General features: G+C 43.2%; 1 protein-coding gene across 4 annotated transcripts in view; it reads right to left on the bottom strand.

The window, feature by feature from the left end:
• Nucleotides 1–16,862, bottom strand: part of Ca-beta (Ca2+-channel-protein-beta-subunit) — a 592,192-nt gene that overhangs the window by 121,723 nt on the left and 453,607 nt on the right. For all 4 annotated transcript variants that reach the window (XR_010859801.2, XM_067145289.2, XM_067145288.2 and 1 more), the window contains exon 3: nt 1,755–1,874. Coding sequence is in view for 3 of the 4 variants with exons in the window: in XM_067145289.2 (XP_067001390.2) it covers nt 1,755–1,874 (120 nt within the window). In the remaining variant the exon portion in view is untranslated. The remainder of the gene's footprint in view (nt 1–1,754; nt 1,875–16,862) is intronic.

Below are 16,862 nucleotides of genomic sequence, written 5' to 3'. Positions count from 1 at the left end.
TGGTGCTGCGTTACATGCAAGGGGGCTGGAAACAACGTAAACCGGGTACATGATTGTTAGATGTTTGGTCATACTGACATATAATTGAAAATCTGGCACCGTTGTCACTTTATCAGCTGCTGAAGTTAGCCAATCAGATCGCTTCGCAGGTAAATTCAAATGGGCTTTACGAGGCGGTGTTGCAAAATCTGTACGTAGCTCAATATCGGCTTGAGAGTGCCAATCGAAGAACCGGCGCCTACACTGGACGGCGATATCGATATTTACTAGGCTTGCGTCGTTATGTGAATATAAGTCCAATGCCACATAGCTGCTTAACAAAGATTTCCGTACATGAACGATCACCCAACAGCGACCGATGTTGAGAAATCAGCATCAAACGCAAACACAGAGTGTGTTTCAGCCGGTATCACTGTAGCGCACTTCCTATAGCGAGATCCTGTCAGCTTCGAGGTCCGTGTTTAAATCCTTCCCCTGGCGAAGTTTTTTCTTCGACTGGTAGACTTAGCAACACCGCCTCGCAAAGCCTATCTGAATTAGCTCACGAAGCGATGTGATTGACTAACTTCACCAGCTGATACAATGACAACAACGCGAGATATCGATTTCTTTTTTAGAAAAAACAATGCTATTTGTTCGGGGCGTCGACCCATGTGGATCTTTTGCCCTAGTGGCACCATATTATATGAACCTGCGTGTAATTGGAACGGCGGTAGTATGGAATATTGTGTGTGAGGAAAGGACGTCACAAACACCCAGTCCCCAGGTCAGGGATATTAATCATTACAATCAAAACACCCTGACCCGGCCGGGAATCGAACCTGGGGCCGTCGGGTGACAGGCGGACGCGATGACCTCTATACCACGGGGCGAAATATCAAATTACTTTTTTCAAATTATTTATTAGCATGATCAACCCTATAAAGCTCATATACCCGATTAACGTTGGTTACGACCGCCCTCTACACAAGACCCGTTCCGACGGACCGTGAAAGGAACAAGAATATCAGAAGATAATAGATCTTTATTTTTGTGCTTCATTAACACATTACCTACTTTTCTACATATACAGCATCCTTGTTTAAGCAATTGTAGCGTGGCAACTTTTGAATGCCTGGTTCATATGAATCTGGTATCAAAGGCTCGAACCGTCGGGCTGAGTGGCTCCTACGGTTAAGGCGCTGGCCTCTTGACCCAAACTGGGCAGATTCGATCCTGGTTCACTCCGGTGGTATTTGAAGGCGCTCAAATACACCATCCTCGTGTCGGTAGATTTACTGGCACGTATAAAGAACTCCTGCTAGACAAAATTCCGGCACCTCGGCGTCTCCGAAAATCGTAAAAGTAGTTAGTGGAACGTAACGCAAATAACATTATTATTATGACCCGAACCATGATGTAACCATCGTCTGAAGCGCAGCATCACAGTTTAAACATTGTCCTGCCAGAAATCTCTTCACGTGGAGGAACAGAAGTTAACGACCGTGGCCTCAATTAAGGTACAGCCCCAGCATTGCCTCGTTCGAACCACTCACATTTTTCTGTTAGGTAGTGCCCTCTGCTTGATATCTTATTCAGTTATCGTTGTTTTATAACATTTGAAAAAGATAACAATGGAGAAAGGAAATTTCTAGTACATTTATATTTGTCAGTTATGAAGGCATCATGTATGTAAAACCAAAAATAATAAAGGACTAAGGTGAAGATGTAATATCCACAATTTATCAGTTATCACGTCCAACCACAGAACTTACCTTGATGTGGAGGAAGTCCCGGACATCGAATGAGATGGCGCTGCCATGTACGGGAGAGTCATCGTCCACCGAGCCGTCGTAACTCACGTTGGTCCGCACCGCAAACGCCACCGGTTTCGTCTGGAAGCAAAGAGGTTACAGCTAAGCGAATTATTTATTACACGCCTGATTTAATTGATAAATCAAAGACAGCAAGTGTGCAAATTTACGTGATTAATAATATGATCACAGATTAAGGTGAAGGAAAAGCTTTATACCAGCGACGAACATCTGAGGCTCTTCGTGAACGTGCGCTTGTACAGTATGCGAGAGCAGAACACAGGGACCTGCCGTGGTGCGGCGTGCGCCGGCTCCTGTAGGGTACACCAGTGTACTCTGAAACTAGGACGTTATTTTTTTCTTATCATTCTGCTGTTTTCATGGCGGTAAACGCGTTGCGCAAGTAATTCACCCCGACAGAAGTTATGACACTTGCACGGAGATGGAATGAGGTGACATTTGCACGGAACGCCAAACATTTCAGGAAATTACAAAGAATGGCTACGTCAAACAGTGACACTGGCACGGAGGATCAAGGAGGAGTGGAAAGCAGAAGCAGGGGAGAAGAAGACTCACCCAGTAAAAAAGATAGGTAGATAGATAGATAGATAGATAGATAGATAGATAGAAGCCTATAGAGTTCACTGCACAGTTAATACCTGACAACTAGTGTTCCATGTTGAACGGGTGATGTTTGTTCAGCAGCTATGGAGTTCACCAAGACCATCAAGGGGAAGCCTTCGCTGATTTACAACGGATACCAATACATTGTGGACTATACCAATGAAGTTCAACTGACTTATTGGTGGTGCGTAGATTTCAAGAAAAGTAAATGTAAAGGAAGAATGACATAAAAAGTACAGTTTTAGGCAAGGTAAGTCGTGTTTGCATGAAGCGGCGAATGAAGTGAGAAAACGTGTACTAAACAAAACAAACATGTGCGAGGGAAACAGAGGATGTAATTTCAACAATTTATATCGAAGAGTGCGGCTCCATGGGTAAATGGTTAGCGTGCTGGCCTTTCGTCACAGTGGTCCCGGGTTCGATTCTCGGCAGAGTCGGAAATTTTAACCATCATTGGTTAATTACGCTGACACGGGGGCTGGGTGTATGCGTCGTCGTCATAATCACTTCATCCTCATCACGACGCGCAGATCGCCTACGGGCGTCAAATCAAAAGACCTGCACCTGGAAAGCCGAAGATGTCCTCGAACACTCCCGGCACTCGAAGTCATACGCCAGATCGTCAGTTGAGGCTATGAGAAGTACCGGTACTATACATGTATATTTTCACCTTAGTATATGAAAATGGAGACCTCGTCCTAGTGACACTCCATGCAAAAGTCACCATCCTACTACCGACTCCCAAGTTTTGTTTGACAGAGTGAAGGGTTCCGAGCAAGTGTCACTCCGTGCAAGTGTTCCAACTCCCCCCCCCCATATTGGGTATATTTAAAATAGTAGGAAGGTGCCAGAAGTCCAAAACCAGCTCATAAACATGAGTGCATATTACGATGTTTATACACACGATATGACATAAAAATTGACTCCATAATACCGTCTGTTCTTCATATTGAAATATGTCTGAAGTTATTTCTATATGATATACTTTATTATGGTTAAAGCCCTGCACGGATCCGCGGATATCCGCTAAGTTAGTTTTTTTTTTTTTTTTTTTTGCTATTTGCTTTACGTCGCACCGACACAGATATGTCTTATGGCGACGAAAGGCCTAGGAGTGGGAAGCGGCCATGGCCTTAATTAAGGTACAGCCCCAGCATTTGCCTGGTGTGAAAATGGGAAACCAGGGAAAACCATCTTCAGGGCTGCCGACAGTGGGGTTCGAACCCACGATCTCCCGATTACTGGATACTGGCCACACTTAAGCGACTACAGCTATCGAGCTCGGTAAGTTAGGGTTTTAGCGAATGAAAACTGTATGACAATGCATATAATTTTGTCGATAACTTCTAAATAATGAAGTTTATTGATTTTCATTCAGATATGCTCTTATTTTTACTCGTGGTTAGGTGACCCTTGACAGTTGTATGGGAGAATGGTGATATATATAATGGGCCTTGACACCATAAAGCCGTAAATCTGACCTAAACTTAACTAACTCCTGCCCGCAGTTAATGGAAAGATGATGATGATGCTTGTTGTTTAAAGGGGCCTAACATCTACTGTAGGTTATCCGCCCCTAATGGTACGAAATGAGAGGAAATATTATGACAGTTTAAAAATCCATAATCCTCCACTGACCAGAATTCCAAAACGTGAGGACGAAAAAAGAATGGATGGATATGAAGTTAAAACAATCAGTGGATCCGACCTGCAAAGCCCCACATTCCCTGAAACTAGCGTTAAATAATAGTATTACTGACTAAGGCACTGCTTCTAAAGCACAATACTAAATCGATGATGCTTATAGTCGAAACGGGTCCAAAATCCAGGTCATCGGCCCCTCATACTGGTACTTATCGCTAGGAAAGTAGAACCATACTATTTGTCATGTTATGGTACTAATCAAAAGTAGCGCAGCGCAGGCTCGCGGTATTCCACACATTATGGTACTATTCACAGATAATGAAATTCGCACATGTAACACAGACCTATGGTGTTTTGCACACTCTGGTGCTATTTACAGGCAACGCAAACCTATACAGGCAACGCAAACCTATGGCGTTCCTCACATAAGTGGATTAACCACAGGGACCCGCATTATCCCATGGTGTTCCTCACATAGTGGGTACTAAGCATGGGCAAGGCAGAAGCATGGTGTCACTCATCCTATGGTGTCGCTCATGTAGTGGTGCGAATCACAGGTATTGCTAAATGCATCCTGAGCACACACTATCGCTACTAATCATATACCTATTTTGTACCTAACATAGTAGTACTATGCGCAAGTAAAAGCGACCCATGGTGTTCCCTGCGTGTTGGTACTAATTACAAGTAGGCTCATGGTTCTAATATGGTCATCCCTTGGTCGTCCCTTTTAGTCGCCTCTTACGACAAGCAGGGGATACCGTGGGTGTACTCTTCGTCTGCATCCCCCACCCATAGGGGGTTGTGTTGTTGGTCAGAGAGAGGTATTTTATTTCCCTAAAGTCCGCTGGCAAGCCGGTTAGGACCCCCCTATCCGCCACCTGGGACGCGCCACGTGGGAGTATCACCTCTCCCCCTGCTACACTAACCTATTAATGGAAAGAAGGAACAAAGGTCGCAAGAAGAAATCCCTCATAAACCTCTGACTGTAGGGTGCCGGGTTATCAGGTCTATTGTGTTATGCTATCAGATCTATCCGTTTCAATACCTTGGGTGTAATATACTGTAGTTAACTATTTACAATATCCGCGATAGCCATTCGCGGATGCGGATAATATTTTGTATATCCGCACAGGGCTGTACTTATGGTATGTGATTAAATGAAACGAAATCATTTTATTTGTCTTCTTCTTCTGCCACTCGGGTGGAGTCAGCTTTTCTGGTAACTCTTCTCCAGTTACTTCGATCTTGTACGCTATTTTCATCAGCATTGGCAGTATTCAGGTCCTTCCTGATGCAGGTTTTCCACCTTAATTTAGGTCTGCCCGCAGCTGGTTGGCCATCTACCGCCTACTTCTCCATTGCATACAATCTTCTGGTCTTCGCTGAAGGTGAGTGGTGGTCGTGGTGGTGGTGATTATTGTTTCAATAGAAAGCATAACTGGGCAACCATCTCTACATATCACTAAACAGAGAGAAAAAATGAAAGGAATCCGACACTTCGAAAAATGAAGTTACCGGCCAAAGAAGGACAAGGGCCACGAAGGGCGTAAGCATGAAAGACTCCCTAGACCTCGTAACTTAATACCGTCGTAGTCGGAAAAGGAGAAGAGTTGACCAAGGGAGTTGGCAGAAGCGAAAAAAAAAAGCCAAGATTCATAAGGGCGCAGTGGTGACCAACCCACGCTCCCACCATAGTCAAACACTCTTGCTGTGCGCTAGGCGAACGCTGTACAGAAATCATAAGAGTGTTCGCATAATATTAAATATTATTAATATTATTCCAAAGTGGCTCGGCTCAAATATCGTAAGACATACGCCTCATTCACCCTCCTCTCAGGCTTTTTTTCAGTCGATCTCCGGACGATTGGTTTCCATTTTTAGATATATTTCAGCAGAAGAAAGACACATTAAAAAATACAATCTGTCTTCATATTCGTGTAATATTTATATTATCGTGTAAATGTCTGTCAACACCATCGCCATTAAAAATAGATTGGCCTACTCAATATTTCGGGTTCAAATTCGGGTGAGAATGGGAAAAGTATTTAAGAGCATGGTTTTCTTTGGGTAAAAGAAGTGAAATCAGTCGGACCTTGCCGTACGTATCGGCGCAATTTAAGATGAGAGTTGTGATCCCTTCAGTTTGTCGTTTCAAAAGCTTTTTTTTTTTTTTTTTGCTAATTGCTTTACGTCGCACCGACTCAGATAGGTCTTATGGCGACGATGGGACAGGATAGGGCTAGGAGTGGGAAGGAATCGGCCGTGGCCTTAATTAAGGTACAGCCCCAGCATTTGCCTGGTGTGAAAATAGGAAACCACGGAAAACCATTTTCAGGGCTGCCGATAGTGGGGTTCGAACCTTCTATCTCTCGAATACTGGATACTGGCCGCAATTAAGCGACTGCACCTATCGAGCTCGGTCAAAAGCTTTTAGTCTCGCGATCATAAGTCATGGGGCCTCTTTTTACTGAAGCCCGAAGTATAGTGCCGAGCTTTCCCTGGTGTTGATCACCCGTCATGTGATGGTTAACCAAGGGCCAAGGTCCATGAATTGACAGCGTGGATCTCGGACCGGCCGCCTCAAAGAGCTTTAAGACAGGGAGGTTAGTTTTTTTTTTTTTTTTTTTGCTATTTGTTTTACGTCGCACCGACACAGATATGTTTTATGGCGACGATGGGATAGGAAAGGCCTAGGAATTGGAAGGAAGCGGCCGTGGCCTTAATTAAGGTACAGCCCCGGCATTTGCCTGGTGTGAAAATGGGAAATCACGGAAAACCATCTTCAGGGCTGCCGACAGTGGGGCTCGAACCCATTATCTCCCGATTACTGGATACTGGCCGCACTTAAGCGACTGCAGCTATCGAGTTCGGTAGGGAGCTTAGTGAAAGGGAGACGGTGCGACTACTGGTTGTAGTCTGCGAGCTGTCAGAACAGCCAAGTTGTTTTAGTAGGACTATTAGATGACCCATTCTGCTCCGCACCATTCGTTATCAACAGTGCCTGTCGTAGCCATATTGTTTTGCCTGCCCTTTATGAACATTTAGTAAGAAGCGCGTTATGGTAGTCAGAATTCATCCATTCTGACGTCATCTTGCTGTCTGTTTGGTAAAATTCTATCCATGTATTCGGTTTTCTTATCCCGCACTTCTTGATGTAAGGCTTGGTATTGTGTCGTAGAAGGCAATGGTATTCTTAATGGCAGTTCTTCTATATAGAACTGATGTCTTGTGAGCTCGTCCGCCTCTGTGGTGTAGTGGTTAGTGTGATTAGCTGCCACCCCCGGAGGCCTGGGTTTGATTCCCGGCTCTGCCACGAAATTTGAGAAGTGGTACGAGGGCTGGAACGGAGTCCACTCAGCCTCGGGAGGTCAACTGAGTAGAGGTGGGTTTGATTCCCACTTCAGCCATCCTGGAAGTGGTTTTCCCTGGTTTCCCACTTCTCCTCCAGGCAAGTGCCGGGATGGTACCTAATGTAAGGCCACGGCCGATTCCTTCCCTGTTCCTTGTCTATCCCTTCCAATCTTCCCATCTCCCCACAACGCCCCTGTTCAGCACAGCAGGTGAGGCCACCTGGGCGAGGTACTGATCATCCTCTCCAGTTGTATCCCCCGACCCAGAGTCTGAAGCTGCAGGACACTGTCCTTGAGGCGGTAGAGGTGGGATCCCTCGCTGAGTCCGAGGGAAAAACTAACCCTGTAGGGTAAACAGATTAAGAAGAAGAAGAAGTCTTGTGAGCCTATAGTTTAGTTTCGAAGGAGCGTTTTTTGCCAGGCAGAGATTTTTTAAGATACATGGTCTTCACTTTTTCTAAAGAAGCTAGGTTATCCTTTCGATAGGTGTTTCCAAATAATGTCTAAGGCGTATGGGGTCTGGTTGTACGTAGACATTTTTCTCGCAGCATGTAACTTATTAGGAACTTTCTGCCATCTGTTGAATATATTTGGAAGCTGGGAAAGGTTAGATAATCAAAGGGTATGTAGCAGGGAATAGTATTATTCCGTGATCAGAGGAAGTGTATACTCTCTGGCTTGACAGGTAGTAGTCAAACATGGCTGCATGCAATGACATCACTAAGGGGATCCACTAAGCCCACTACTATTTATAATTGCTACGGCGGACATTACAGAAGTAATCCCTGAAGAACAAGCATATATATGTATGCAGACGATATCGTGACTGCCTCGAGGTCCAGCGAGAAACTGTAAGAGACACTTGACGCGCTGGTGAAATGGACAGAAGAGAATGAACTTCAGTTAAATGAGGAAAAGACAGTAACAATGACATTTAGGAAAGGAGGTAAAGCATCAGAGTTTCATATACATGGGAGACTTCTAAAGAATATATCGAACTTCAAGTATTTGGGGGTCACACTACAAACTAGAGGTAATGTTTTCTCTACCCACATCAATTACAGGACAAATGCAGCAGTCAGAGCCATCAACGACATACAGAATTTGAATAAGTTATCTATCAAAACAGTCCTGAAACTATTTGACCTCAAAGTGTCACCAGTGATCACCTATGGATTAGAAATTGTATGGCCGCATCTAAAAATGAAACAGTTCGAGCAATTAGAAAAAGCGAAAGCTACGTTTCTGGAAAAGGCACTATGTGTCTCGAAGTATACGCCTTCAAGGCTTGTATATGAGTTAACTCGCGAACCTTTCTATGTAGAAGATGTCCGTTGTCACCTACCGCTACCAACTACACCAACATATCTACAGTTCATAGAGAAATTACGAGCAAAGAAGAGAGACATATGGATCGAATTTTACTCGACGGACGCAATGGTTTACAAAGACAGGCAAGCAGGAGGATATGAGCTCAGACACTTGATTACACGCTTTGCAATACACGGATTTCATTATAAGCTGTGTAAAACAAAAATTCCATCAACCAGACACGGACTGTGTATGTGAACGTTGTGGTAAGAGCTGTGAAGGATATCATGCCATGATTTGTACTTGTCGGCGCGAATCGATGATAGCCTTCTGCAGAGATGACTAATGTTGTGTATTAATGTAAATATCTTTTGGCCATTGGCTGCAATAAAATATTATTATTATTAAAATCACACAATTATATCAGAACATTTATGAAAGTGTTAGTCGCTTAGCAACCTGCTAAGTACAAGAATGTATTGCGGGTTAGGGTAAGCCTTCGCCTGCAAATACTGGAATGATAATTGAATGATTTGATTTGATTACTCAAAGTTGGCTGAACTTAGAGCCCTATCATTGTCTCATGATTTACCGGCAGGTAATTCCGGACAGAATAAAACAGAAATGAAGCAAATCGGTCCAGTGGAACGGACGGACGGATTTGCGCAAGCTATTTTTAGTAAACTCTGTTAATATGTAGATAGTATTTAGAACACAACCATCAGAACCCAGCCACTCTCGGCTTTTTCCGCGCTCATGTCGTTAGCTCGAGGAGCAGGTTTTTTCATCGACCACCTATGGTGTAAGGGGTACACGTACCACCGCGTTCCCACTGAAATCAGAAGCGCTCGATATAAGCATTTAGAAAATTATGTAACTAAAATAGAAAAAGGAAATGTATCCATGACAAAATGATTCTTTAAATGAAAATGAAATGGCGTATGGCTTTTAGTGCCGGGAGTGTCCGAAGACATGTTCGGCTCGCCAGATGCAGGTCATTCGAGTTGACTCCCGTAGGCGACCTGCGCGTCGTTATGAGGATGAAATGATGATGAAGACAACACATGCGCCCAGCCCCCGTGCCATTGGAATGAACCAATTAAGGTTAAAATCCCCGACCCGGCCGGGAATCGAACCCGGGACCCTCTGAACCGAAGGCCAGTACGCTGACCGTTCAGCCAACGAGTCGGACATTCTTTAAATGTTAGGATGGAATAAACAGCCGCCGAGTCATTCACTCTCTCTGTTCTTCAGGAGCAGCCCAGAAGCTCATCGCTACTCTACAGAATCAACAAAAGAACTGGCTGTTTCACCAAGAAATCGTCAATTAGAACTGTGGAGGTGACAATTACCACATTCACTGACAACACGGAGAAAGTAACAAGCTACTAGTTTCCAACTACCTTTCGCTATCTGGACATTTCTCGATCGACTACACCATCTATTGAGATGAAGTCCGGCTCCATGGCTGAATTCTTAGCGTGCTGGCCTTTGGTCACAGGGGTAATAATTTCGTGTGGCTATTTCTAGCCGAGTGCAGCCCTTGTAAGGCAGACCCTCCGATGAGGGTGGGCGGCATCTGCCATGTGTAGGTAACTGCGTGTTATTGTGGTGGAGGTTAGTGTTATGTGTGGTGTGTGTGAGTTGCAGGGATGTTGGGTACAACACATACACCCAGCCCCCGGGCCAATAGAATTAACCAACGAGGGTTAAAATACCCGACTCGCACGGGAATCGAACCCGGGACCCTCTGAACTGAAGGCCAGTACGCTGACCATTCAGCCAACAAGTCGGACGGTCACAGGGGTGCCGGGTTCTATTCCCGACAGGGTCTGGAATTTTAACCATAATTGGTTAATTTCCCTGGCACGGGAGCTGGGTGTATGTCTCATCTTAATAATAATAATAATAATAATAATAATAATAATAATAATAATAATCATCATCATCATCATCATCGCCACCACGACGTGCAGGTCGCCTATGGACATCAAATCAGAAGACCTGCACCTGGCGAACTTGTCCTCGGGCACTCCCGGCACTAAAAGCTATACGTCATTTGATTTTTTTCACCGAGATGTAAATCGAACCCTTCTTCCTCGAAGAAGACCGACTCTACCAATGTAGACTAGTCCAGGATGATGAGCATATTCTGGTCTATGGTAATCCGACAAGAGTGTGCAGACACTCATTTGAGGGTGGGCGGCATCTGCCATGTGTAGGTAACTGCGTGTTATGTGTGGATCTAGCCTACCACCGTAGTGTAAAGGTTAGGGCTATTAGCTACCGTTCGCGTGCTCCCGGGTTCGATTACCGGTACTGCCGCCGCAAACTTAACATTGGCATTGAGGTGTGTGCCTCCAAAGAGCTGCACCATGTAGGGATGAGCCAATTTTTGTAATCGCATTCCTCGATATGCACGTTTACAATCTCATACCAGCCTCTCTATCATATTTCGACACAGCATTTGATTCATCCCAAGTTTTGTTGAGTATTTAGCCCGAAGGCCCGAAAGCTGTCACTGGAAAGACATATTAGGTCAATGAGTGGGATAGTTTCCCGTTGCTTTCCTCATCAAGCCAGAAAATATTACATGTGAGTACCAAGTCCAATGAAATGCGCGCATCAACCACATCTATGTGCGACATTTTCACACCATTTATAACAGGGCTGGCTGCATAAGGAGTGGCTTTAGTAGCATCGCTCATACCTCAGTCACTTTCGTATCGTCAAAGACAAGAATAAGAGCCCCAGGGGCTGTTAACATGGGAGCGTGGGTAGGCGACTACGGGGCCATTAGCTGTGGCCCGACATTGCTTCCACTTACTTGTGCTAGGTTCCTCACTTTCATCTATCCTACCGAATCTCCCTTGGTCAACACTTGTTCTTTTTCCGACCCTGACGGTATTACGGTATTAGAGCATTCGATTTCTAGTCTTTCATTTTTTTTTGCTAGGGGCTTTACGTCGCACCGACACAGATAGGTCTTATGGCGACGATGGGATAGGAAAGGCCTAGGAGTTGGAAGGAAGCGGCCGTGGCCTTAATTAAGGTACAGCCCCAGCATTTGCCTGGTGTGGCCCTTGTGTTTCTTTGCCTGATACCTTCATTTTTCGAAGTGTCGGACCTCTTCCAATTTCTTCTTCTGATTGGTGTTAATAGAGGATGGTTGCCCAGTTGCACTTCTTCTCAAAACAATCACCACCTCCACCGCGAATAAGATTGAGACAGGTGAACGAAAGTAGCAAATTTTATCTAGCCCATAACAGAAGACATAGTGCACTGCAAACACGAGATCTTGTCAGCAAAGGGAATCATCCCAAGTTTTATAGGAAATAATAATAATAATAATAATAATAATAATAATAATAATAATAATAATAATAATAATAATAATAATAATAATAATAATAATAATTGTTCCGAGGTATCTGTGGAACGGCAGAGGTGAAAGAAGGTGCGGGGGTGAACAGGTCCCAAAATACGAAATTAAAGTTAAGATAAAATTTAACAAGGTTATATTTTCTTTAAAGATTAAGAAATAACAAATAGAACAGGTACTCAGTAGCCGAAACACAATTCGAAAATGTACAATTACAATGATTACAGGATTTGGGCTCCGAGAGCGAGACACACAATTCTTGAGCTATAAGCCCAACCTTACGATATACAGAATTCAACAAACGGGCAGAAGACCCCAATCATGCCTAGGAGCACTTGCTCCTCTTTACATTATAAAGCCTCCTCGAGGCATACAACACTCAATTTTCAAGAAAGAGCAACTCGCTCTCAAAATTTAAGCCTATCAAAGGCCACACCAAACTCCACATTCAAGTTGTCCTCCAAGGACATGAAAACAGGGGTAAAAATACCCAACCTACTGAGGCCTATCAAGTAAAGAAACAGAAATATTACATGGCCTCGACAATACCAATTTGAAAGGAGGCGAAGCTGCACTCCTAATACATTTTGTTTAAAATCTACTTGGCACTAGGCCGTTAATGCAAGGGCTAATCCCATACTAAAGAGGTGACTTATATGAGAAGACAATTTACATTACGCTAGACTGGAAGAAACGGTTGAGAAAATAAGTTCACCTCAAAGCAAAATGAGTGGGAGCTCGAGAGGGTTAAGCACTCTCTATCCCAATATGTAGTTTAAAAGATAGAATAGATACTAGGTGTCTTTACATTTTAGGGGAAAAGTTACATGGTAGAACGGCTTCGGACCTGCCCCGAGAGTTAAACTGCTGAGCTCGCAAGAAAATAAGTTATTAAACGGCCATTACCTTGTGATTGAACTGCTGCCCGAAGAAAGAGGCGCTTCCCGCCCCCTGCTACGTACTTTACACACTGAAAGATGTTACTGAAGTGGCACGGAGACCCGAAAATCAGCAGTTTATATACTCTCGCGGAAAGTTCGAGGCGTTTCAGGAATGAGAACACCCTCCCACAAGAATTTTATTGGTTAGGGTTAAGCAACATATCCAAGTTGAAGAAGATACACCTGATTGGTCATAAATTAATTAAAGAAATTCGGGATTGGCTAAATTCAAACCTGGCGGAAGGAAGGGGTTAATATTGCCAACATAAACAATAACTGAAAGAAATTTAACAAAGAACAAACTTATAAACACAAAATTTCTTCAAAAACATAGTTCTTTCACTTCGCACTAGGGTGCATAATTGTATTTCTTCAGTAGTGCCATCTGGAAGAGAATGTCCACACTTCTTACTACAGGCAAAACAAAAATACATCGAAAACGACCCAGTTCAGAAACTTCAAAATTTACAAGTAGTGACATCTTGTGAGAAACTTGAAAATTTACGCAGTAGATAAAGTTCAAACTTCCTCCAGTAGAGGAGTTTCAACTGGCGCAAAGTTTGAATTAGCGGCATGGAGGTGTACCACCCGGTACAATAATAATAATAATAATAATAATAATAATAATAATAATAATAATAATAATAATAATAATAATAATAATAATAATAATAATAATAATAATAATAATAATAATAATAATAATAATAATAATGTTATTTAATGTTCCTTTAACTATTTTTGCGATTTTCGGAGAGTTTGTTCCCGTAGGAGCTCTTTTAGCTGCCGGTAAATCTACCGATAGTAGTCCATTTCCTTGTCTGAATGGTCAACATAGTGTCGTTTGCTTCAGAAGGCCCTGTGTTCGAATCCGGGCCGGGATGGGGAATTTTAATCGCGTCTGGTTAATTCTCTTAGCTCGGAGGATGTGTGTATATTTCTATTCATTTACACTGAACATATTGCACTACAAACCACCACAGAAATACGAAATAGTGAATATGTACCTTCACATAGAATTGATATTAGGAAAGTAATCGGCATATAATGCCGACCTGAAGTAGGTGGAATAAGTATAAGAAGAAGAAAAAGAAGATGATGATCTACCAATAGAGGCTAGTGTACGTTAGCAATTTAGATTAACACCCGACTGAGCCAGGATTGAACCCGCCATCGATTTTAAAGAAAAGTCAAAATCTACCTGTATACAGTCAATGAAAGCACCTTGAGAAGTAGACAGTGAAAGCTTCCATTACCCGTAACCTGGACACAAACTGAAATTTCTTCCTACATGTTTCGACTTCCTGACGGGGACTCAAACGTACATCCTTCGGTGCACACTGAGCACGCATTTACCGCCTCGGTCAGGCAGCGCCTAACCCACTCTTACAAGACTGACGATTTTCCTTGTTGATAGTCCTTCCTGACGTACAGTGTCTTACGGATATGATTGAACTTCAACACTATAGAGGGAGTTTCCTGTGCGGTCTGAGTAACGTAGCTGTTAGCTTACATTCGGAAGATTGTGGGTTCGAACCTTCACTATCGGCAGTCCTGAAGATGGTTTTCCGTGGTTTTTACACCAGGCAAATAATGGAGCTGTACCTTAATTAATGCCATGGTCGCTTCCTTCCTAGACCTTTCCTATTCCACTGTCACCGTAAGACCTGTCTACGTCGGTGTGACGTAGAAAAAACTGGCTTTAACACTGGCCGTTTCACTGTATTCTAACTTTACCACCAGCTTGTACAACAGATTAATGCTTCCTTACTGACAATACATTATCAACTGATAGGTCTGCAGTCAATTAGCTCTGTTTAGCTCAAAATAATACTGAATAGTGATTTGTTAGCAGTCCGACTCGTTGGCTGAATGGTCAGCGTACTGGCCTTCGGTTCAGAGGGTCCCGGGTTCGATTCCCGGCCGGGTCGGGGATTTTAATCGCTTCTGATTAATTCTTCTGGCTCGGGGACTGGGTGTATATGTCCGTCCCAACACTCTCCTCATCATATTCAGACAACACACTACACTACCAATCACCACAGAAACACGCAATAGTGCTTACATCCCTCCATAGAGGGTTGGCGTCAGGAAGGGCATCCGGCCGTAAAACAGGGCCACATCCACATGTGCGATGCAGTTCGCACCCGCGACCCCACAGGTGTGGGAAAAAGCGGCAGGAAAAGAAGAAGAAGAAGAAGTGATTTGTTAGCAGCTATAGGACGACATATGTCTACCTGAACATTGAGGAGCCGGTTGATATTTCACTCTCAACAGTAAAGGCGAGAAAAAGCGCTTAAACTTGGACATCATTAGAGACGTTATAGATGGTCACAGCATTATGCAGAATGGACTTAAGCATTGGTTTAAGATACATTATTTCTTTGCTGCGGGAGCAATGAACTTCCTATCCATTATTTTCGTTAAGGCTGGTCACGCCTCCCAGCCACGTATGGATATGCGATCCATCAGAACAATTTTCGTTCTGTTCATTTTCCTATGCGCATGTGTAAAGGAGAATTAACCTTACCGTAGTGTAGGAATGTGTGTTTGCATGACGTATTTACGTATTCCTACTCTATAATGTATTTAAGGTTACCAACCAAAACATAAAGCGCTAATACTTGTCTCCTTTTATTGAAAGTTCTCGAGAATGCCATTCTATACTTCATCCCATATCAGATAGCGAACAATAAGGCCGAGTGTCTCATTGGCTAGTAAGTTCTAAAATAACAACGATTTATTCTGAATTTCAGCTTTGTTGCTTGGGCTTGTTCTAACAAAGATTTAATCGATCACTTAAGTATTTCAACCTGAGGCTGTTTGTCGGTAGAGAACGTTGCTTGTTTACATTCGCTGTCGACAGTGCCTTAAAGAATTTGTGTAATTGGCATGGATTTCAAAACAACCCCCTTTCTCTCACATTTTCTGACTTTTTAAGTCATAGCAATATACGATTAGATTATATGTGGCCTTCTAAAGATTACAGGTGATGTTTTTTTAGTACTGAATTTATTTTAAAGTATTGGGTATTCGAAAACATGCTAATTTGAATGGAACAATTTAAAAATGGCTAAGTTATTATGTTAGAGACAACATTCTTTACATCAAAAGAGTGTCACAAATTGGGCGTACCCCTTTTCATGTCGGGATAATTTGCGTTGAAGCGTTGGTAATCTTCATTGCACCAAGAGGAAAAGTTTTCTCGCCGGACTGAGCGGCTTAGACGGTTGAGGCGCTGGCCTTCTGACCCCAACTTGGCAGGTTCGATCCTGGCTCAGTCCGGTGGTATTTAAGGCGCTTAAATACGTCAGCCTCGTGTAGGTTGATTTACTGATACGTAAACGAACTCCTGCGGGACTAAATTCCGGCACCTCGGCCTCTCCGAAAACCGTTAAAATGTAGTTAGTGGGACGTAAAAAGAAATAACATTATTATTAAAAGTCTTCTCAGTTTTTATTTGTTGATGTGGCGATAATACCTCATGGACAACAATGTGCGTTAATATAAGGAATGCTCTTCACTGGGAAAATCGTACTAACGAAGTTGTAAAGTAAGAACACACAGATCTCTCCACAAGGTTATGAAGGTATTTAGGGGTTGTAGTAAGGATGTAAAGGAGAAGGCGTATACGTCTCTGGTAAGACCCCAATTAGACTATGGTTCCAGTGTATGGGACCCACGCCAGATTAATTTATAGGAGAACTGGAAAAGATCCATAGGAAAATAGGACGATTTATACTTGGAGTTTTACGACAAAGGAGTAGTGCTGCGAATATGTTACAAACCTTCGACTGGGCAGACTTAGGAGTAA

The sequence above is a fragment of the Anabrus simplex genome, chromosome 4 (assembly GCF_040414725.1).
Source record: "Anabrus simplex isolate iqAnaSimp1 chromosome 4, ASM4041472v1, whole genome shotgun sequence".
NCBI lineage: Eukaryota > Metazoa > Arthropoda > Insecta > Orthoptera > Tettigoniidae > Anabrus > Anabrus simplex.
This window is presented reverse-complemented; position numbering and strand designations above follow the sequence as displayed.